This window comes from Numenius arquata, chromosome 10 (genome assembly GCF_964106895.1).
Source record: "Numenius arquata chromosome 10, bNumArq3.hap1.1, whole genome shotgun sequence".
NCBI classification, from domain to species: Eukaryota; Metazoa; Chordata; class Aves; order Charadriiformes; family Scolopacidae; genus Numenius; species Numenius arquata.
This window is the reverse complement of record NC_133585.1, coordinates 48,890,535-48,914,395: the sequence shown is the minus strand read 5'-3', so window position 1 is coordinate 48,914,395 and position 23,861 is coordinate 48,890,535. Positions and strand designations below refer to the sequence as shown.

The 23,861-nt window shown below is 42.9% G+C and overlaps 1 protein-coding gene across 1 annotated transcript; it reads right to left on the bottom strand.

Moving 5' to 3' along the window:
- Positions 1-2,175: 2,175 nt before the first annotated feature.
- On the bottom strand, positions 2,176-23,681 carry PDGFRL (platelet derived growth factor receptor like). Its single transcript, XM_074154919.1, has 6 exons — positions 23,490-23,681; positions 16,388-16,682; positions 8,558-8,709; positions 6,816-7,109; positions 6,368-6,507; positions 2,176-2,891 (listed from the first exon to the last, which is right to left on the bottom strand). Exons 1-6 carry the CDS (start codon positions 23,542-23,544, stop codon positions 2,703-2,705), a joined length of 1,125 nt encoding a protein of 374 aa, XP_074011020.1. The 5' UTR covers positions 23,545-23,681; the 3' UTR covers positions 2,176-2,702.
- Between the last annotated feature and the right edge of the window lie 180 nt (positions 23,682-23,861).

Sequence of the window (23,861 nt, the reverse complement as noted above, 5' to 3'; positions counted from 1 at the left end):
CAATAAGTAGCCACCCATCTTTAAAACCGTAGTTGCCTGACAGCCAGGAAATCGTTTAGGTCTGAGCTGGACTTAAAAAGGTCATCAGAAAGTTGGAATGATGACTGAACCCTGAAGAAATGAATACCTTCTGTCCACTGGTGCTGCCTTGGCTTAGCAGAGCGGTGACTGAGGTATGGAAATAGAAATAACAATGCTGACAGGTTTAGGCGTGTGACTTTGACAAGTCACTTAAATTTCATTTCCCGGGCTTCATTGTCTTACTCTCTGTGACTGTTAGGTGGAAATCTGTAATGGCATCAATGTGAAAAGAATCAGAGGCCTGCCCAGGAGGCTTTTGGTAAAAGAAGAACTATGTAAAATGCATAGTAAGATAATTCTCATGGTTTATGATGAGAATTATTTTGATGTTTACGTGGGGGAGGAAACAACCACCAAAAATTCTTCCTTAAAGGCACTGCTTCCGTAGTTATAATCAGCATGTGATGGGTAGGCACAAGCATTAAACCCAAGGGAGTCCACTCAAGCAGTGATGCAGTGATGGATTTACATGGCTTTTTCCTCTCCTGCCAGACTGTCACCGCAGCAGTGATGCCACCACAGGAATCACAGCAGTGTGGAGAACAAGCCTAAGCAGGTGCTGCTATCTCCCGCTTGCTCGGTGTTTTAAAGGAAATCAATTGTCAAATTAAAGGCTCAAAAGCACTTTGATTTTAAGACGTTGGCAAAGGCTCCTGTAGTTCAAAGGGAAATAGAATGTTCTGATAAATGAAAATGCTAAAAACCAACGAACACGTTGCACAGCCTCATCCAGAAGCTGAGGGATCGTTAGTTACTTTGGTCAGTCTTACCTAAAAAAAACCAACCCAAAACTCTTTGGTATTACTACAGTATGTGTAACACCTCTTTAGTCATTTGGGTAACTAACATTCTTGATACCTTTTAACAGCAAAAAGATTAAGAAGGGATGGGACTGCCTCTCATGCCTTCAAAGTTGGTCCTATAGCTTGCTTTATCTTTTTGTATTTTTGTTAATTATTTTTTTTTTTTTGTAGCTACTCTGTTTCCAAAGGCCAACGATATCTCAGGCATCTGGGGAGCATTCTCCATGAAAACTATTTCATGAGACATGCACAGAGCCATTTCAGTCTTTACTCTGGCTATCTGGCATATTGGTTACATTGCTTCAGGTTCCTGCATACTGAAGAAAAAACTTTAAGCAAGCTTGGTTATTGGCCTAGCTAATGAAAATACTAATCAGGTTAATGACAGTATTGAGAAGCTGCCATTTCTACTAAATAGCACTACTCAAAACATCTGCTCAAAGGGTTGAATTACCTGGAGCAGAGGGCTGGCTTCAAGCCTTCTCCAGAAGAAAGCTGTAGGAATTCTAGTCAAATGCAGGCTGAGACACATGGAAGTGTGAAAGCGACGGGCAGCTTCCTGGTTTGGTTCCTCGTACGCTCAGAATAAGCTGGTTTTCATACACCTTGTAAATAAAATGGCTCACATTAAGACTGTTTTTGTCACACAGTTGCACTACTGTGTGGATCTGTGTTAGAAGTTCGAGCTTACCTGGATTCTGAGCTTGAGGCTAGGAAGAAAAAACATCGCCAAAACGTCCAACAACGTTGTTACCAAGTTCTTACCTTTTCTCTGGAAAGGCTCTTTCCTCACATTGGTAACTAAACTCAGGGTGCCAAAAGCAGTTGCTTATTTATCCAGATACAGTTCTGTGTAAATGAAACATCTTTCCTTTTCTCCTAAGTAAATTAATAGGATCGAGTTGAACTGTTATTAACCTGGGAAGAGATCCTGCTGTATAATTGAACATTATTCTAATGTTACATTTGGGTTTTTTTTCTTTTGTTAATTATACTATATAAATAAATGCAAGTTTTACCTTTAGCAAACATAATTTGCTACATAATTTCGTAAACATACCGTCTGCTGAGGAGTGAACTCTAAGTAAGCTACATATTGTAAGGTTGTAAGAAGTCAACAACATAAAGAAAATCCAACATATCCAACCTTTTACACATCTCTGGAGATTCTAGTATTTTAATATATATTAAGTATTAATCTTCCCTAGGAGTGAGAATTTTGTGTGTTTGTCTTTATACATATATGAAATGAAAACACACACATACACGCACACACACATTTACATTTTTTATGATGTTCAGAAATTTAATTATTCTTACAAAATAAACATTTCTACTGGCTACTTCTGTAACAAGTTTTTTTGTTGTTGTTTTAAACGTGTACAGTACTCTAAAATTGCACAGCACCAGAAGAGATACACCTGCTTGGTAGGTTTTTGAGGATATTTAATGTCCTCTCAGTTCTCACATACACAAAAAAAGGCACAAACCGTACAGTGGGTTAACCTTATGAAAGAGTTTGAGGAAAAAGGTCGTAGCAAAGGGAAAAGCCCAAGAGCACCTTATCCTAAATATAATGAGCCCTATGCATGTTCCGGCTTAAACTGTAATGCTTCGTAGTAGGTTTAACAACTCGCACCTGCCTACCTGCTGGGCATAGGGAATGCTGCTTTGGCCTCTCAAGCTAGTGAATATGGAATGCATTGACATACAAAATGAGACAGTGATAGAAAAAGTTTCATTTAAACATTACAAAGAAAATAAATGGCTATAATGTCAAATAACATACAGTTCATTCTATGTCAGAAGCCTTTCCTATCAATTTAGTTCAACCTTAGTAGCTACTGTTGTTTCTCCGTGCAGGTTCTGGGCCATACAAATGTAGTTTCCAGCATCTGTGGCTTCAAAATCCTCAACAAGAAGAACGCTCTTTGAGATTCTTGTGGTTTGTCCAGTTCCTCTGTTTATCAATCTCCAGAAGTTTTGGATAATCACAGGCCTCTCAAACTGTTTAAAAGAAAAAAAAAAAAACATAAAACCCCACACATATAAGAAAATGTGTGATTTGGCAAAGTGTATTTAGTGACGCTACCCTATCCAACCCTGAAGCAAGGGGGTGGATAGTAGGAGCCTACATCCAAAAGTCAGCCTTCAGTGAGGAAAGTGAAGGTGTCTGGCAGTTGCAGCGACATCCCTGCATCAAGTTGCATCCCTGCATCCCAATAAGTTAGGCCAAATAAGGCTAATACACTGACTCTTCCACTCTAAGTGCAGGTACTGTGTATCTTTAGCTTGGTGATGGGCTGCCAAAGCACTGCCTGGAGTATATGAATGAACTCCGTTGCAGTTGTGGGCCACTCACTAAGGTTGCATTTGGGTACGTGATCAACTGCTACCACACACTTAGTTAAGAACTAATTTAGGCTTGAATTATAGCAAGTAGAAATTCCCTGACCCTACTGAAAGTGAAGGTAAAGGCCATGTAAGGCAGATGCTATTTGCCTGGTCGGGCTCCTGCTAGCCTAGTTTTTTCTCAAACTAATTGCCTTCTGCTTTGAAGCTTGTTTCAGGGAATCCTATTAAGGAGTGGATCAGGATGCATTCACAGCAGGTGGATGAGCAAACGCAACTGTCAGGGAGTGGCAAGGGAAAAAAAAAAAACCCAACAACCAAGTGAAAAAAGTAAGAGGGAGAGGTTAGTGACTACAGAGATGAGATGAGGGTCTCTCCAATGCAACGCACCTAGAACAAACAGGGATCAAACTGCTGCTTCTGCTCAGGGATCAAGTGGCAAGATGACAGACCAGGTGCTGGGTGGGGTGGCGGGGAACAAAAACTATCACTGATCTCCCTGCACTGAAAGCAGCAGCAGTGAATGGAAACATCCAGTGAATCTTAGAACTTTGTCAGTCCTTTTTCTTGCACAAAAGGTCTACGTGACCAGCATCACCGATGGTCCTCTCTCTTCTCCCTCCACTCCCACCTTTTTCCTTTGCAGTAGGTGAATACTTCCTCAATAAATGTTCAGTCTCCAACAAGCATACAGTGCTTCTACTCTGACATTTACTTAATCATTTCACTGGCGCAGAAACCCAAAGACAACACTTCCCTCCCTGTCCCCAGGCACAGCTGGAGCTGAGACTGTTTACTCCGGTGGAGAAGCAGCACAACAGCCCTTTCCAGGGCAGATGCAGGCCACGGGCCAAAGTCTTTCTCTCTCTCAAGCCCCATAGGTGGGTGCAGTGAGAGGGTGTAGTCCTCTTCTGATGGTGCATGTGCCCTGAGCTGCAGCCCCAGTATCCACAGCAAACAAGGGAGATGATTGGCATGTGTTTAGCTGTTTATATTCAGTGATAGAGAGGCATAATTTTAGCACACGTGCCAGCGCTGCACCAGGTGCTGTAAGACCTGATGGTCTTACGACCAGGCCAAGAACAGCCAGCGACCACACCTGGGCAGCCACTCAGCTGTGGAAGATGTAAAAGCAGCAAGGGGTGGACACTAAGAGTTTTGGAAGGCTAGGCTGAGCCTAGAATTTAATTCCTTCAATTGTTTGTTCTTAGTAATTACAGTTGGTTACAAAATTGGGGTTTGTATAGCCAGTTACTACAATCCAAAAAACCAGCATCAAAGAAAGCTAAAAAACCCTCACAATGGGAAACCATATTAATCAACAAAACTACTGTGATCAGCAGGGGCATTTCTTCTCTTCCCCACCCAAGAGAGTGAATTGTATGCAAGACTGTCAGTTAAAGCCCCACCTTTAAACACAGAGACACTGCCATCTGTTGATGCATCTCACTCAAAGTAATGCTAAGAGCTAAATTCAGAGGAAGACACTAGGCATTTAAATCAAAAAACGCTATTGCTCATCTCAACTTGGAGGCTGGAGGCACTTCAGTTTTCCCTAGCATTTTACATTTTACTTTTTACTTCACCGACAGCTGCAAGTTTCTCTGCTCATTTAGACCTCTGCCACTTTCCTTCCCAGCTTCAAATGGACACCGGAAACAGGAATTCTGCCAAACTCGTCTGGTGCTCAGTCCAGTAGTTTCTCTTCAGATCACCTAATTCATGCTATCAGTATCAAGCCCCTCACCAAATGCAGCTGAGGCTGCCTTCATTTAACAGCCAGGACACGGCAGGGAGGGCAAGCTGGAAATTGCTCACAAATCTGAGGATAGTCTTAGCAGGAAAACTTACATGACAAGCAGCAGCAAAAAAAAAAAAAAAAAAAAAAAATTAAAAAAATAAGGTGAAGGGGAGACGAACTAACAAACGAGGTGTTAGAACGAACTAACACCTAAGCAAGGACTAGAAACCTGGTTCTACATGTCCAGTGCCCTCACCAGCAGCTAAAGTCCCTTTTGCACTCACTTGCTCCCATTACTTTTTCCCCTGAAAAGGCACACACCTTCCCATGGCCACCGAGTGCTACAGCCTCTATCTTAATGGTTAGAGCAAACTTCAGGGGCTTTAGATTTGAATTGTCTCAAGCCCAGTAAGCACTGAACTGCACTCACTCACTCAGGCAATTACCTCTGCCATTAAATTACTTAATTCTAGGCTGGCTCAGGGAAACCAGTGCTGATGTAAGTATCTTATTAGCAAGCTCTGCATCGTCCTTTGACAACCCAGCACCAGGAGGGCTAGCAAATGGAATACAGTGCAAACCCTCGGGTCCAAGAGGAACTCTTTCCTCTGGTTCCATCTTCCAGCAGTCCCTCCTTAGCTCCTAGCCTGTTCAGGATAAACAGCAGTAGAGATGAGGCTGGTTAAGACACAAATCCCTACTGTAACTGGTCAGAGTGGGTAGAGGGAGAAGAGAGGGGACCATTAATGATGCTACTCAGATACACCTTATTTTGTGCAAGAAAAAGGACCAAGAAAGTTTGAAGATTCAGTGGATGTTTCCAGCAGATTCTTTCACATGAGACTGGGCAGAAGCAGCTTCCTGTGCTTCTGGGTCTGGGCAACAATTAAGCTTAAAGATTCTGTGCTGCAATGATTCATGTGTCCAAGCCATGGAGATGGAAGGGATATCAAATGCAGAGGCATCAGCGAGGCTTTGTGGCTTGCCCTAGAATAGCTTCCTGACGCTGGCTGGCTCTGACCCTGTCTGGGGCTTTTCTTTGTAAACCCTGCCGGAGGCGAAGTGTCTCTGGAATGGAAACCTGAGGGAGGAGTGAGCTTTGCTGAGCTTGATTTTTTGCTAACATGGGTAGAGCTCTCCTGCTTTATTCCCGTGCTACTTCTAGGCTCTCAGGGAAAGATGGGCTGAAGTTCAAAAGGGATGTGCTGCCTCCTCCTGCCAGCGTGCCTGAGCTAGCACGAGGCAGACACCACAATCTGAAAGAATCTTTGCGCCAAACCTAGACACTGACTGGTATTCAAAGCACTGCCTCTATGAAAAACAAACCATTTCAGCCAGGGAACTTCAGCCAGGAACATCCATTTCAGCCAGGAACCATTTCATCTCTTACCTCTTGCCCTGGGTACCGCCACCTGAAGTTCACATCTACGTCTGGCTCCCCAAGGACCGTGCAGGTGACATGAACGCTGTCACTGGCTTCCACTCTACTAGATGATGCCACAATTGTGGCTGAGGGCGGGCCCTTGGGAACTGACAGAAAGACAGTGTTTGGAAGCAGAAAGTTAGTTTCTAAAGTTAAATACACTGATAAAACTTACGAGTCAATTTTTGCCTCAGTTTGCTTAACACAAGAGTAAGTGATGTACAACTGCAACTTTCCCCTACACTGAGAAATCGCTGGAATTTAAACCTACAAAGTTTTATCATGTATACTTTTGATCAAGATTTTAAAACTCTGGTTACATTACTTATTTTACTTTGTTTTTTAAATTGTTTTCTAAACAATGTCAGCAGAAGAAACAAGAGTCAGTGTAAGCACACAGAAAATTGCACCTTACCTTCCACGTACAGTAGGTGATACTTGATGGAAATCTGAGGTGCTCCCTGTGACTCCGCTTTGCAGTAGACAATACCTTTATGATCAGAAGTAGGGTGCTGGTAGACAAAACCCTTCTTCACATCATAAATAATATCAGTTCCATCTGCTTCGATTTCTTCTGCTGGGAATTCCCTGTGTAGAGTTACTTTTGCTGAAGGAGTAGTAACACGGCATGGGATGACTGCAGGTTTATCTGGGTTCAAGTAGACAATCTCAAAATAACCGGGAGTGGGTACGAAAAGCTCCTCTTCATCTGTGCAGAAGAGTTGATATAGTTAGAAAAATATTTACATCCTGGTTTAACAGAAAGAAAAGAAAGTACATATGGCAAGAGAAAATAGCTATGAGCAACACTAAAAATTAACCTGAAGCTTTTTGCTTTAAATACACACACACAAAAAAACCCCAAACAACTTTTCTAACCTCTGAGTATATATTTACATGCCTTGCATTAAAACCATCAAATAAAAAAGAAAACCAAAGTATTCTACACCGTAATCAGGTTGGGTTTTTTCTCTGAAGAAAATATCTGGAATTTCTTTTTAATAAGTTTCCAACTACTCATCTGGATCTAATTCTGCTCACTCACCCATTTTTAAAGGGTAACACACATAAAAAACCCACCACCATCGTAAGATAAGCACTACTAAAATGAGATATTCTTTGGAGCTGCAGCCTTTTTATACATATTATTTTAGGCAAAATGTTTGATTTACTGTAAGTAGCTGAAATATTTAGTCTTTTCTGAATGACAGTTAAAGAGCATTTCCATATTTGGCATCCTTCTTAGAAATATAAAGCTGAAATTCCTCTTTCTAGCAGGAGCATTTACATAATTTGACTGAAAAGTTTATTCCAGCCTTTCTAAAAGGAATGTATCCTCAGAACATTAAGCACTTCTGATAAATGGCTTCTGCACAGTCTCATGGTCTAATTTAGCTCCAAAACATATCGCAAACAATCCTATCTTAACATTTTGTACTGAAATATTTGCTAGCCAAGAATGCTTCAGCTCTAATCACGCAGTAAAGGTTGTTTTACCAGAGTGTTTTCCATGAGAAGAACAAATTAACCATTTGATTTCAGCTCTGTTGTACCAAGTAGCAGGAAACTGTGCACGGTGACCTACTATGACCCTATCCATGCAGTGTGAGGGCTACAGTCAACCTCAAGCTCTGTGGGACAACACACGTACTTAAGAGTGTTTTGCCTCTCAACATGCTATATAGACTCTTGGGAGAAATTCTGGCCTTACCAAGATCAATGAGGTCAAGATTTTTAAGTCAGTGCAGGTAACTGGAAGAGGGGGGGGAAGGGTCACCTGAATGCCAGGACAAAATTAATCTTCTGCACAGATTTGTTTTTGTTGCACTGACACATTTTCAAAAATTGAACTTTTTTTTTTAATTAATTTTGTAGAAGATCCTTGAATGTGTGTTAGTATTTTTCAAAGGTATTTGCTTTCCACTGCATTACATATTATTTTGGGTACACATTTAGCATAATCCATAGGGAAAATGGACTCATAAATCACACTAAGCAAGTAATTTTCTGCTCACCAGCACTGTTTTCCTTAAAATCCACAGAAAAAGATGAAAATTGTGGAAGAAAAAATCTTGACAGTGAAATCGCTGATGTAGCTTTATTCCTGTCTTACTAGCAAATATATTTCCATTAATAATTCCCCAGTGAGTTAATTACCTGAGAAAAAGATGTATGTTGAACCTGTTCTAGTCTCATCCTTCCTGCATTTGTTCCCATTGCAGAGCTGAAGCCAGCAGCTGTATTCCCCTGTGTCTGCCGCAGTGGCGTTTGCGAGGATCAGCTGCCCGTACCTGTCAAGCTGCTTTATACTGGGGAGAGGAAAAACAAAAGGCACAGACAAGCACAGATGTATTTCCTCATACGTTTCTGTCAGCTCACTTCTACTTTTGATTTTTTTTTATTGTTACTTTGCAACTGACCCACCTTTCACTTTCAGAGCTATGTTGCAACTCCCCCTTTTGCCCCAGCAAAGACCTGCTTACTTGAGTAGGTTTATCGCTTTCAACTTCACACGAGTGCTTGCAAGCTTTTGTCTTGTACAGTTCATTCTTGGACTCCTTTCAGTCCCCAGTTTGAAACTGGGCAATGACTGCTACAGGCAATACGTTCATCTATGCTTTGTCTCAGTTTGTCCATCTATATCTCCTATTTTCATGCTCTAAGTCAACCTGCACGCATCTCGGTCCTTTTTTGATGCCACTAACTGTAGCACTCCTTCAATACTATATAACAGAGATAGTTCAGGAGTAGTAAGCAGCAGGTACTTTAATAAGAGTTTATCTGATGATTTATGCCTGCTCTCAGAGCGAACACTTTCCCATCTTTAACATCCTGGTCCAAGTTTCCACTTGCGAACACCATCACAAAGAGCTTGTATCTCAGCTTGGATTTGTTCTGCAAGTCAGTCATTTTGCATTGCCTACTCCTCTGCCCCCAGTCACCTCACTGGAGTTTCCTCACCACCCCTCCGCTGTTTCAGAGCATGACCCCGAGAACTGGTGGAGGTATACTGGCAGTGTCATCATCTACAAAATTCAGCCTATTTGATTATTTCAGCCTTGATCTGCTTTTTTCTCCTTCCTCTGAATTTCCTAGATACATCTCTCAGTGGATTGACATTTGTAGACCTGCAAGTATTTATAAATATGTAGATATATATGTAGATACTGACAATGTTTCTAAGGGTGAAAGATCCTACCTATGAAATTCATCAGCTACAATCTCATCTTGTTCTTTTTTTAAGGCTTGCTTTCCTGGCTCCTTCTTGCAGACAGATGGTGTTATAGTTGGCAGCCTGCTGCGTTGCCTTTTGATAGACTGCAAAAGCAATGGTCCAAAAGTACCAGTTCTGGGGGCACCCTGCCACAACAGCCGTGTGGCACTACCGATGCCCTCCACTGCTGCTCTCGCCCTTAAAAGTTACTTTCAATCATCTGCCTTTACATGGCAGCACATCCAGAACGTTGAAGTTTGCCACTTTCCTTTGCAAGACATTGAGTTACAAAGTCATTCCTGTTCTAACCAAGTCAGCAGAGATTTTTCTAGTTTTAGGCATTTGATAGCAAAATGCTTTTCGGTGTTTCACACCGGGTCTGGACAAATATGCAGCTTGAATGAAGTCTGAACAGCTCTCTCGCTCTTATTCAACTGTGGGTTCTCTGAATATTTACTTTCCTCCTATTTCTTCTTACTAATGTGGCAGTTATTCTGTAAGGCAGATGACTGACTGAATCATTTCTTTCTCGAATTAGCATGCTTTGAGGAAATCCTCTAAGACACCTTGTCCCTGTATAAACGAGGCACTATAGACATGCCTGACCATACTGTACGCTCTAAATGCTCTGTTTCGCTTACGTCTCCACCGCAGGCAGAATAACTGCTCAGAGAGACCGCTACTTCCAGCTACCACGCAATTCCTGAAATTTCTGACTCCCTAGGTATTCTGCTAGCAGTTTTCAACTACTCCCAGCAATCATAAGCAAGAGTTCATGTGACCCAACATTTGGCCTCCAGCCAGGGCCAGTAGCTTAGAAATTAGAAACGTAGCAAATACATAACCCAAACAGAACTAACCGAGAATTACCTTTTCCATTAAAGCCCCCAGACCCCATTAGCACCCACCACAGGGCAGTTTTGAGGCCTGCCTAAGGAAACAGGCAAATCGTGTTTCCTACCCGCTAATGCACTTGTCCTACATGACCTCCTCTGATTCCACTGTTTGGAATCATGTAATTATGGAGCGGTAGCATTTTTAATATACACACTATGTTACGTTATAAATTATCTTCAGTCTTTGGATAAGCTTTGAGACATTCCTATTTGTGCAAGAGATCCTGTGGTGTATCACACCCAACAGGAAGAAAAAAGAAATCCAAAACATGTCCTGGTCTGTATTATTATTATTATCTAGTTTCACAGTTCACATTTCATAGGTTACATGACTACATCAGTATAAAATGTTTTGCAAGTATCCAGGACTAGATGTCAACATCACAGAGAAACCATTATGCCAGAATATTTTTGCCTCTAACCGTTAATGCAGACACTGAACTATAGCTCAAAATCCCAACAGACAGCAAAATAAGGTCAGAGTTAATTAATTACTGTACAGTGTGTTCTACTTAACTGAGAACAAGCTATCCAATAATCAATGGAAATAGCCTAGCGAGGTAGTCATCCACAAACATGCACTAACAAATCCTGGCAACTGAGACTGGAAGTGTTGAAACTTGTGACATGACCCTATTAAGCAGATATAACAGGCCATATAAAGTAAATTATAAATAGTAAATCCTGAAGCTGACCAATATTTCCAGGATAACTTTTATTTCATTAGTATTTCAGATGCTGGAAAATCTGACTCAGAAGTCAAAACTTTGCTGTGCTCTCCATATCTCAAAGTAAAAATGTTGTATATTCAAACATTTTGAGACTGTTTAAAGAAACCAGAAAACTAGTCCAAAAGCTTACTCCATACATTCATCTTACTAAGCTTTAGTTATCTGAAGTTCAAAAACATCTTTGCCAGAAAAACCATGCCAAGCTTAGAAGCTAAAGACAGAGATATATAAAGACATAAAGACAGTGTGCATGGCATGACTCAAAGAGCATCTAGCAACCTCCTCTCAACCAGCTGTATTCATACCCACAAAAGAGAGATTATCTCAAATACAAGCTCACTGGGAGAGGAACCTAACATCTTACCATTTAACACAAGGAAAAAGATCCCTAGCTTTCAGAGCACATGGAACAAAATGAAATTCAGTTACACACATGAGCACAACCCATGTGCCACTAAGCACGCATCCACTGAAAGTCATCTGATTCTGCCCTCTACAATGTACAAGTGGCTCAGTACTTGTGAGAGTGCTCCTGTCCACAGACACCCCACCGCACACACAATGTGCGTGTGATGCACGTCCAGCTCTTTGCCCCAGCTTCTTCCACCGCAGCAGTTCCATTTCACATGAGTTTATAGATCGGACAAAGTTCAGTGATAAATACAGCCAGGTCTTCAGCAAGTGAGACCCACGGTCCAAGTCAGGCAGAGCAGAGACTATCTGAAGTTAGACTGAGGTCATCTAGAACAGCTTTTTCTATAAAGCGTAAGAAAGGGAAAATGTGCTTGCTCTTATTTTCCTTTCATCCCTCTCAGTTTTTGATGGTTCTCATACATTACAGATCCAGTTTTTGGGTGAGCCTACACTCATTGATCTGTTATACACAGTCTTACAAAACAGCATTCCAGCCCTTCTGTTCTGGAGGTGCAAGAGCTACCTTTGACCATTAACACCGCCAAGATTTTTGGCCAGTTCAGCCAGTACACAAAATTTTCAGGCAAAAAGTTATCTGCAGGGTGTATTTATGCGGCATGAGGCAAGACAGCATTAGAGATAAGCTAGTACTGAAGGAAGCTGGTGTGTGCCTTTAACTCAGGAGGCAAGTCTGCATGAATCTAGCTTTCTCCCCAGCATTGCATTGCATGCTACAGGTTCTAAAGCTAAGTAAATCATTTCAGCGTGTACTGTTATTTACTCCAGTAGGGATACTGGAAAGAGAGGATTTCTCCTCCACTGCAATACGAAACAGCCTAAGAGCCCTTCTCTTCCTTTCACTCAGCGTCTCTCCCTCCTCCCATACGGCAATTTTAGCATATGTTAACAACTAGAGACCTATTAAAAACTGAGACTCTCTAGTACAGCAAGCAAAAATATTTTATTTACCAGGTCATAAAGTATACCTACAAAGACAAACTCAAAGAAAGTACAGACACTAATACTACAGAAATGGCCTTTCTAATTATAATCTCTTCCTTCTTAGAAAAGTCATTTTGTCCTCCAGGCTGCTGTATTCTCCTTACCATATGGGTGAGTTAAGAATGTGATGAGCATGGCATGGAGAGAAAACATCTGGCTTTTATCCCTACTTATTTTTTTTTTCCAACTACCAATAGGATACACTACATGGATGCTACATTTAACTACTTGCAAACCAAAACAAGCTCTAGTTCTCCCAGAACTACAGACAGGAAACAGAACATAGTGAGCTTTCACCTTCAGCGTCAGCTCCTGCCCTGGACTTCTGCTATTAACTAACCCTCTGACCAGCTGAGCTACAAATGCTCTCACTGCCCTGAACCTTAAGGTCCCTTCTGCCTCCTGTAATTGCAATTTCGTTAGATGCCAGGGTCCTTAAAGCCTCCTCAGAGGATGTTAGCAGTTCCCAGGAGATGTAAAACACCTTGCTTGCTGTTAAAATTCCCACCAGACCAGTTGAATTTGCACATCCCTCCTATTATTTAAAGAAAAAACAGGAATCGGATGCCCGAGCTGTAGGGACAGACAAATGAACAAAAGAACTGCAGTCATTAGTCCCCAGCAATTGCCTGGACCTCTTCGCCATTGCCCCTCCTCCTCACTTGTCCTCCAGCCTGGCAACCAGCTCCTTCTTCACTCTCTGTTGCTTCCTCAGACCCCCGCCTGCTGCTGCCTCCAGCTCTGGTTGGCACCGGTGCCACAACTCCAGCAAGACTCGTGCGCAAATCCAAGGTAAAAAAGCCCAGCTCAGTTAATTACCTCAAGTTTCACTCCACACCTTACTAATCGGTAATGAAAGGATTACCTTATAATTGGTTTTTAGGCACTCAAAAAATGTTAGAAGATACTGGACATGTATCTATCTACATGATTAAACAATTTTTGCTGTAGGTTATTTAATTAAAAATAATACTTTTTTTCCCCTTCGCCCTATATTCAGCATTTTGTTTTAAAATAACAAATGTAATCTATTTGTGAAATTTTAAAATTTGCCTATTGTAGTTAGTGCATGGTCTTTTGTAACCTGCGAGGAAGATGTAAGCTCCTTTTGAAAAATGACAACATCGTTAATAACCTTTTCTGCTGCCAATTCACTTACAAACACTACCAACTGAGCTAACTAAATGACATGCTATCTTTATGGTATTTCCAGTTGAATTCAACCAAACCTTTCTAAAACCACAAAATATAATTTTCATATTTCACATTTTATAAAGCAGACTGTTTCATATGCAGCTAGTAGCACTGCAGCAAAGATCTTGAGGTAATTACATAAGTCATGCTAAAAATGTCATGAAAATATAACTGCACAAGATTCTGTGGTCAATGTCTCCATGAATTATTACCACTCTGTAACTCTGAAGTACGCTACTAATCTATGTTTTTAATTTCTCTAGTTAATTATAGGATCTTCTGCTTACATTTAAAATTGATGATTCAGCTTAACTCAGCCTTACTGCTCCAATAACTTATTTCAAAATAATTTTTCAAAAGCAAAGATCCCCATATTTCAATACATCCCCTATATATCAGCCTGACGTACTTCTAAAAGAAAATAAACACTTAGGCACGTTATGCCCATCCAGCCAAAATGTTTTACAGCATTTCTTTTGTGTGACATTATTAACTTTGCTATATGGTTAAAATGTTACAAATACCGTGAACTTGTGTGAGAACAGAAAAGTAAATTGCTGAGGCAACAGAATCCCAAACTACTTCAAACTACAAAACACCAAACTGCACAATTAGAAAATGCTTATTTCCCCCCCCCCCCAAAGTACCTTAAATTCTTGTATTTTGTCTCACCTGCATCACTAGAAAAGTACTTGATTTTGCAAGAGAGGAATAGACAGCCAAACAAATAACGAAGAAGCATTCAGATTCCTCTCCAAGAACTAAGTATTTGCCTTGTCTTCTTCAATGCCAGATGCTAACACTCAGATAACATGACCTGTAGGTCCACAGGACCAAATCATGCCGGCAGCCTATTTGCAAATGCATAAAACATAAGATACTCTTGAAAACAACAACCACCAGCACACACACACGCGCACACACACTCCCTGTTGATACTATTCTGCACATTCAGCTTTGTCTTGCTGGAAGGCCAGGTCCGTATTGCAGCTGATAAACGCCACCTACTGGAATAAATCCAGGCAAAACATTTTTTCTTGCAAAAGAAAATGCAGCGGTTGTTTAAATCAGCCACAAGATCTTTTGAGGGATATTGCCGTGACAAGCCCTGAGCAGAAACAGTAACTTACAGTGACAGAAGCCTTGCACTACCTACAGAGGTTTATTCAGCCAGTGTGGTTCTTGAATTGCTCAGCCTCCAGAGAACAAACACTCAAGAGGAGAACTGGCTCACAAATTTCAGAAGTTCTGTCAGTCTGTAACTGCCAATTTTCAACACTCCTCTTTGAAAAGAGAAGTGGAAAGGAGAAGAATACATCTGAAAAAGTCATTAACTGGGAGTGATTTTAAGATATCATCATACCTGCAACTAAGTGAAACGGATCATGGAGAATCAGATAACCTCAGTTATTTGCAGAGAGCGTACACACTTGTACTTAATTTAGGCACAAAAGGACAACAGGAGTTGATACTTTGCTCATACCTCTGTGCCTCTCAGCTAATAATCCAAGAAGAGCTCCTTACAGCTCTTTCCTAGGGCTTCATTCACAGTGCTCCACAGTCCCCTCACTACTTGTCTTTTACAGACACATAAACCTCCATAAAGCAACCTGTGAAAACAAACACTGCTCATGGAAAACAAATGCCTGTGGAAGGCATCCTTAAGCTCCTTATATGCCCCTCCTCTTTCAAACTCAGAACTAAATTACTATATTTAATTATGTGCACTATCCTCAAAAACTGGGAAGGCAAATATATAGGGTTTTGGAGAAGATGTTTATAGAGCAACAGGACACTCACCTGGTGGGGCAGAGAAAGGGAAAGTCCTCAGCTCCTCTTCCTGCTCTAACAACTGTTTATACGATTTCCACTAAGATATCACTAGATGAAAGAAAAACCCTTCCTAAACCCAAGGTGATGATCCTCTGCATTAAACTCTGCCACACCACAAACCCTGCAATTCCCTTTTGCACACAAAGGTAGCTTTGACTGAAAAAGTAAAGACTACTCTTACTTGCTCCTTAGCATGGCGGTTGGTGTATTTTTTTGCTAGTTGAGAGATGTGGGTTTGAGCCTTTCCAGGAAATTAATATTAGTGTCTCAGGTGGTAGCTTCATTAGTAACTAGTACAGCCCACCAGTAGCAGGTCTCTGTAAAGCAACAGAGTTGGTAGTGAGTACCTGACAGCCACGCTCACGGATTTTGAGTCTTCCTTCAAACTAGCTCTAATGTGGCTCCCTGCTGGTGGCTGGAGCACACTGCTGTCCCACTGGACCACATCTTCTATTTCAGACTGATCTGAAGGAAATCCAGTTCACACGTTACAAGACTTTTCCACAGTGCAAATCACAGGGCAGTAACTGGTTAAGGACTGAAAGACGCTCATTCTTTTTTCTTGACATTAGAAACCACAAAGTGGAACCTCTTGATTGTAAAAATGTAAATAAACAAACCAATAAAACAATGTTGTTGAAAGTGGTAAGGAAAAACAAAAAGTTCCGGATTTTTTTTGCCCAAAAAAAGAAAAATAGCTTACCTGAGTCTGGAGTCCTTAAAGGTGTCTAAGTATGAAGGGTAGTTCCAGGTAACGTTACTCCCCTTACACCGCAGTTCTATGCTCTGTCCTGCAGACAGGCTTAAAGTGGCAGCCAGTTTCTGGAAACGACCTTTATCCATCACCTGTGTCAGTATGGACTGGGACTTCAAAGAGGAGTCAGCAGATTCTCTCTCCTTCATTTTGGGCACTTTGGGTTTTACTTTTTTGTTAACAGGCTTGATTTTGTTTTCCCCAGGTTCTTTTGGGCGCTTACTCTTCGTAGGCTGTCCAATAACTAGTGAAATAAAGAAAAGAAGGCAATGTTACTGATTAGAAAAAGGTTATATAGTCTTTTTGAAAAAAAAAAAAAAAAAAAAAAAGAGATCTTCCTTAGTATCACAGACAACAACTAAAGTTTTGTTCTTCCTACAAAGGATTCATAAAAAGGAATAAAGAGTTAATTTCCATACGTTTCTGAAGTCTCCGGTATGACCCATTTTCCTGGGGAAAAAAGAAAAAAACAACATGTGGAAAATCTATACTTAAAGTTCACATAAACAGACAAATATGTAAGGTATGAGAACTGTACAAATGGGAAGGGAAAGAAATACAGCATTTCTATCCCCAGTTACTTTTGTCATTCCTACCCCGTGTCATTGCCATTTAGCACGCAATGCAACACGAGTTCACCGTCTTCATAAGGATGTCACACACCCATCAATTCTGCATAACCTTTTCACACACCGTGTTATCATAAGAGACACGTGAAGAAAAACTGGCAAGTGTGGAACTTCATGACGATTTATAAAATACCGACAGTCATGTAGTTTTCTTCTTTTACAGTAAGTACTGTGAAAATACAAATGGCACAAGTCACTCGAAGGTAGTATTTAACTCATCACTTCTCAGTAACAGCCATTTATTTTGACAGTCCAGGTGAAAACATAGCCTTATTTACGGGCAAACGGTAAGAGACTTCATTACCCACTAGAGACAACAGGGATGCCCAGCTGCCTTCAAAAGCAAAGCAAAAGAAATAGAAAGGAGAAAGAAAAGTAAAGCGTCTCAAATTTAAAAAAATAAAAAATAAAAAAATCCAGATATTCCCACTTTAACTGACAGCAGGGAGCACAGATCTTTCATGAGATGAGCCTAAAACTGCTGTCCCCGCACCAAAAACTCCACTAACTGTGCCTGACAGCTAATTCATATTGAACATATTTTTTTTTCCACAAGAAAATATTCAGGTATTTTATCGTACGAATCAAAGAGCTCACTCTGGAATTAAAATAGCCCCGCTGTATATTGAGTTAGCATGAATTAAAACTGGTACTGGCTGCAGCATGAATAGCAGCACTTCCAGGCTCCCGTGACGTTCCTCAGACCCCGGCTGGACACCTTGCATTGCTTCAGCCTTCCCCTTCTCCAAGTCCAGGCTGACGCGTATCACATCTCTCTTAAATAGCACAGAGCCCTTCCAAGTACAAGTTTAAAAAACAGGAAATTCAGTCTGAACATAAGAAAATGCTTTTTACTTTGAGGGCGGGTCAAGCACAGGCAGAGGTTGCCCAGAGAGGTTGTGGAGTATTCCTTTTGTCTGCCTTATTCTGGTTTTTATATTTAACCCATATGTGAATTAATGAGCCTCCTCATCTTATGTAATTTCCCCTTCCGAAATCAAAAACATCAGTATTCATGATTGGACGTGGTCCTAGGCAACGTGCTCTAGGTGGCCCTGCTTGAGGATGATCCCAAAAGGCCTCTTCCAACCTCAGCCATCCCATGACTCTAGAAACATTTGCCTTCTGGTCTCACACCAACTGGAAAATAAGCTGGAAGACAGAAATGCTGTAGTCATCTTAGTTTGTCCAATGCATTTGAACTCCTTTGGACTCTTATGTAATAAGAGAAATTTGTTTGTTTGGTTTTTTGGGGGTTTTTTGAGAGGCACACATCCAGTTAGTACTGTATGCCGCGCCATCCCTTCCCGGCCACACAGACAAACATTTTTCCCATTTTTAAGTTACGGGCATTGGTCAAGTTGATTGCAAAGATGCCTCACCACCTTAAAATAAGCCACAAACTGAAGAGATGAAATAGAAATGCCTTCCAAAAAATCGTAATATTTTACGATAAAGAGTAAGATTTAAGATATTTTAAGATAACTAATTTCTGGAAGGGACGGTGAAACAAACATTTATGCTTCTTCCAATGTTTCTTTGCCCCTGTGATGCCACTGACCATGCAAAATTGACAAACTTGGGGAAATGATGACAACAAAGGAGGATTTCAGAGAAGTGTTTGCTCCCTCCCGTGGAAGACTATGAATTAGGGTTTTCCTAGTTACTCTGAGCACATGACCCTGGTGAGTGACAGAGTACATGTATTACAGGGGCAAACAGTTGGTGCAGCAGCACTTTTTCCCTGCATTACATTAGAAAGGCTACAGTGGGTCAGGCCTAACATTTACCTAGCCAACGTCTTTGCTCTGACACCACCCAGCATCAGATGTCAACCTGGGAACAGGGCACCCACCTCTGCTCCTTTGATACTATTCTCCTAGTTTCCAAGAACCTTTAGCTCAAGGGATTTATGAACCACTGTTGCCATCATTTTGTTCTCCTTGGTGGATCTTTCCTTCATCCAGCCTTACCAATTTTGTGGCCATCTCGCCCTGCCCTGCCTCAGCACATCAGAAAAAAAGGATTTATGGATGGTTTTATCCCTTTTGCAAGCCGTTTTTCAAACTCCTTTTGCCTGCCTTATTCTGGTTTTTATATTTAACCCATATGTGAATTAATAAGCCTCCTCATCTTATGTAATTCCCCCTTCCGAAATCAAATGCATCAGTCATTTCTTTGGCTTTTATTGTTCCTGCAGGAATATTAAAACTACAGTCTGACTGTTTTAAAGCAACATCTGAATCCAATCACCTGAGTACTGCCCCGCATCAAGTCAAGAACTGCTGCTTTTCTCGGAGGTTCTCTAAGTTGCAGCTCTAAGAAGTCACCGTTTGTGGCATCTGAACAATTGCACTTGGCGTCACACCCTGATGTGTGTGATCCAACCTGCGTGAGGGTAAATAATTCTTCTTTTTGCTTTTCCATCCAGTCCTTGCTGCCCCTCTGATTTTCTTTAACAGAGCGGTCGTTCCCTCCACCACGTTGGGTGGTCAGTAACCAGACTGTTTGTTCTCCACAGGGCTGGTATTTCAGTCCAGAAGACTTCCAGTGATGAAATCCATCAGGAATCAGATTTAACATTAAAGCTTTCTTCAACACACATTGCCACTTGTCCCTTGGGTTGAGCTATTCCATCTTTCCTGTGTAATTTGCACCCTAGTGTTAGAAGGTCCCACCGACAGGCCTGATAAGCCTTTCAGATAAGCATTCCCATTTCAAACCAGCCATTCCAGTTCCCTGTTGCACTTTCCAGATTTGTCTGTATGTCATGGTTTCGGCTGGGATGGAGCTGACTTTCTTGCTAGCAGCTGGTGTAGTGCTATGGCTTGGGTTTGCGGTGGGAATACTGACGATAGTGAACTAATGTTCTTGGTTGTTGCTGAGCACTCAAGGCCTTTTCTGCTCCTCACACCACCCCTGCCAGCGAGCAGGCTGGGGGCGCACAAGAAGTTGGGAGGAGACATTGCCAGGACAGCTGACCCCAACTGACCAAAGGGATGTTTCATGCCACATGGCATCATGCTCAATATATAAAGCTGGGGGAAGAAGGGGGCATGTTTGGAGCAATGGTGTCTTCCCAAACTGTCTTATTCAACTCCTGGGTTGAGATAAAGACAGTTTTCTCGCTTCTCTTCTGATTCTTTCCCGCATCCCACCATGGGTGCAGTGAGTGAGCGGCTGCATGGTGCCAGTTGCCAGCTGGGGTTAAACCATGACACTGTAGAAGCACACAAGCTTTGGTCCAGCCACGCTGTTCTTCCCCTCTCCTCCTCATCCCTATTGAAATATGACTGTTTGTTCAAACTACTCTTTGCCATTTCCACTAGGTTCTGACAACCTCAACCCTGACTCTTTTCTGAAGGCACACAGATCTTACAACCTCACCCCAAGGAAAAGCACCATCCCAAACTGTGTGCTCTTCCACAACTGGCACTTTGCCTTTAAGAAACTGTTAAAGACTCCCCTATGAAAGCTTTTCAATTTTGAGTGCCAGAAGCCTGGTTTTGATTTTCTCCAGATGAAGTTTTTCCTCATTGCACAAGCTCCCCTCTGTTCCACGCTTCTGTAGCTCCCAGTGAGTCTGAACACTCTCCTCCTATACCACACTTATACAGTGAGACTCTTGTCTGCCTGACCTTCTATTTCCCTGCAGGTGACAGCAGGGGTACTTCAGGAAACACCATCAGATGAGCTTTTACCTACCTACACAAAAAAACCTCGTTTTGCCTCTCTGCTGCACCTCCCTGAGAAGCGAGTCTCCAAGCAAGCCATGACCACGCTCCTCCCCAATACTCCCTGTCTGTCCAGGTATCTACTGACACCACCACGTCTGCACCTCACAGTCCTGCCTCCTCTCACCGCTGGATCAAGTACCTGTACGCCCAGTAACTAAATTAACTGGTGCGATAGTCTATCACCAAAGATAAAGACGACACACTACCAAATCCCTCCAGGAACACAGAACTCACCACACAGATTCCCCCACTTCCTTATCCAAACTGCAAGACTTTCCCAAGGCAGGGAACAAAGTCAAGCAGCCCATTTATGCAAGTACATTAATATGCCACATCTGGGATACTTTACCACCTCCACCAAATTTATTCACAGAGTCCTCATTGTCCAGCATTAACATTTCTTTAAAAAAAAAAAATTAAAATATTTAAGACTTAACAGAAAGATATTAATTGAGAAAACTCCCTTCTACCTCCGATGAGCTCCTTATGTCAGTTCTAAGAAGTGCTGTACCCACTTCCTCTGCAACAGTACATTCAGGGTCCCAACTAACTCATCACGCCGAAGCAAGAAACTGTGCATCAATATGTCACAGAGATACACCACGCAGTACTTTTGCTCCTGCTCCACAGTACCTGTCTCGTCCTACCCTTTAATGTTTGTCTACCTCTTGTTCCCACAGATGTTACACACACAACAACCTTCAAATGAGTCACATAATGCTAAAAAGCATACAGTTTTGACTTGAGACATCACCTATATCCACATGCACATCTTGGTAGCATCAGAGACCTCTCAATTCTCATGAATATTGATTAATTCTTCCTCGGGGAAAAAAAAAAATAATAATAAATCAAGTGTAAGGATACCATAAAGAATAATTCTTAACCACCAGGATTAAAATGAGTCAGTATGATCACAACTAACATACCGAAACAGGTTGGACACATCTCTATTTGGTACTTCAATTGAAAAGTTAATCACCCAAACCAACACACATACTGAATTTCACTGAATTTTTTAGAGTTGGAAGGGACCATAAAGATCATCTAGTCCAACCCCCCTACTGAAGCAGGATTGCCTAGAGCATGTCAGAGCATGTTACTCAGGACTGCATCCAGGCGGGTCTTGAAAATCTCCAAAGAAGGGGACTCCACAACCTCCCTGGGCAGCCTGTTCCAGGGCTCTGTCACCCTCACCGTGAAGAAGTTTCTTCTCATATTTGAGTGGAACCTCCTATGTTCCAACCTACAGATAATACAGGTTGACACATCAATACTCATACACACAATCTGGAGGGATATATTTCACTGTTCATAAGCTAAAATGGAAAGGCTATTTTGAAATCACAGTGTCTACATTAGGATTTGTACCTATAGCTTTAGACAAGAAACTGTCATTAAATATGTCAGGTTACTTTCTCCCATAGCTAAGCTTCTGGGTGACACCGTGTGAAGCACCCAATCAAACCTCAGAAAAACATAAACTAAGAAAACTTATAAACCAAGAAAAACATAAGCCTGGGAAACTGTTTGCCCAAGTTACAACTATTTCTCATTCTGTGTCTTTACTGTCTGTTTCTCAAACAGAAAACGCTTTTCTTGATGTGGCAGTGCACACCCACAGACCGGATCTCGCAGCAGAAATCCTCTCCCACACCACACTGGTCGAGAGCCCAATTCCTTTGCACATAATCATAAGAAAAACCGGGCTGGAAAGGACTTCTGGAAGTCCCTTCCCACCCCCGTTCAGCTGCTCAGAGCTTCGTCCCGTCCAGCTCCGACTATCCCAAAGGCTGGAGACTCTGCTGCCTCCCCCGACAACCTCTTTCAGTGCTTAACAGCTCTCAGGATGAAGGATTTTTTACGTTCTTACAGTAATTTTTTTCCTTATGACCTCCTTGTGGCCACCACCTCTGCACCTTCCACCGAGCCCCTCAGAGCCTGCCCCCCATCTCCCCACACACCCTTCAGGGGCTACAAAGGCCTTGCTCCCCACCCCCTGCCGTGGTAAAAAACAAAGGAATTTTGTTTCTTCTGAAGTTTTAGTAAGTTTATTCGCATTTTGCAAGAGGGAAACAGCCCCTCTTTCGCCTGAGGTCTACGTAAGTCAAGGGTTGGTTATGAATGTCCCTCCCCAGGCAAAAAAAACCCGCCTCTTCCCCCACCAAAGACTCCATCACAACCTGAAAACGAGTTACGAGTAAAGTTCGGTCCTCTCCACAAACGAGCAACCGGGGGTTTCAATAAAATAAAACCGACCCCGAGCACCACCTCCAGAACCGACCCTCCTCCAGCTGGGGGCGGATTTCAGCTTCGCCCCTGAGGAGAAGGGCCAGAGCAGGGAAGGGGGGGGGGGGGCGTAGATGGTGCCGCCGCAAACGCCTCTCCCCAAAAAACCCAGGACGGGATGAAACCACGATTTCGGTCTCCGGCCGAACAGCCTCGGCGCCTCGCCGGCCGCGGACCATGGGAGACGGGAGCAACCCACCTTCCCTCTGCCTCTGCCCGGCGGGACGGCAGACCCGCCGCCGCCCCCCGAGATGGCTCCCGGGGGCTGTCATGGCGGGGGGCGGCTTCGCGGGGCAGGGGCGGTCGCGCTGAGGGCGGGGGAGGCGTCCCGGCCGTCAGGAAAGCCCGAGGGAACTGGCAAAGCGGGGGAACCCGGCGGGGTCGGCGGCGGCTCACCGTGCGGCAGCGATTCCTGCAGCAGCAGCAGGCTGAGGAGCACCCACAGCCGCATGGCGGGAGCGGCGGGCTGAAGCGGGGTGGGGAGGAGGAGCCGGCCGGCCGATGGCGGGGCTCCCTGCCCGGGGTTCCGCGGCGCGGGGGGGGAGGCTGTGCCGCCTCAGGGGCCGCCGCTACCCGCTCTTCTTCCCTGAGGGAGGAGGAACCGGCCGCGACGCCCCACAGGCGGGCCCGGGCCGGCGGATGTCGCCGCGGGTCGCCCCTCAGAGACGGGGCTGGGCGTTCGGGGCGGGAACAGAGCTGCGACCCCAGTAACCTCGACCTCGGGGACACCTGTGGAGGTTTATTGCTTGAATGAGCTTCTCGGTGACA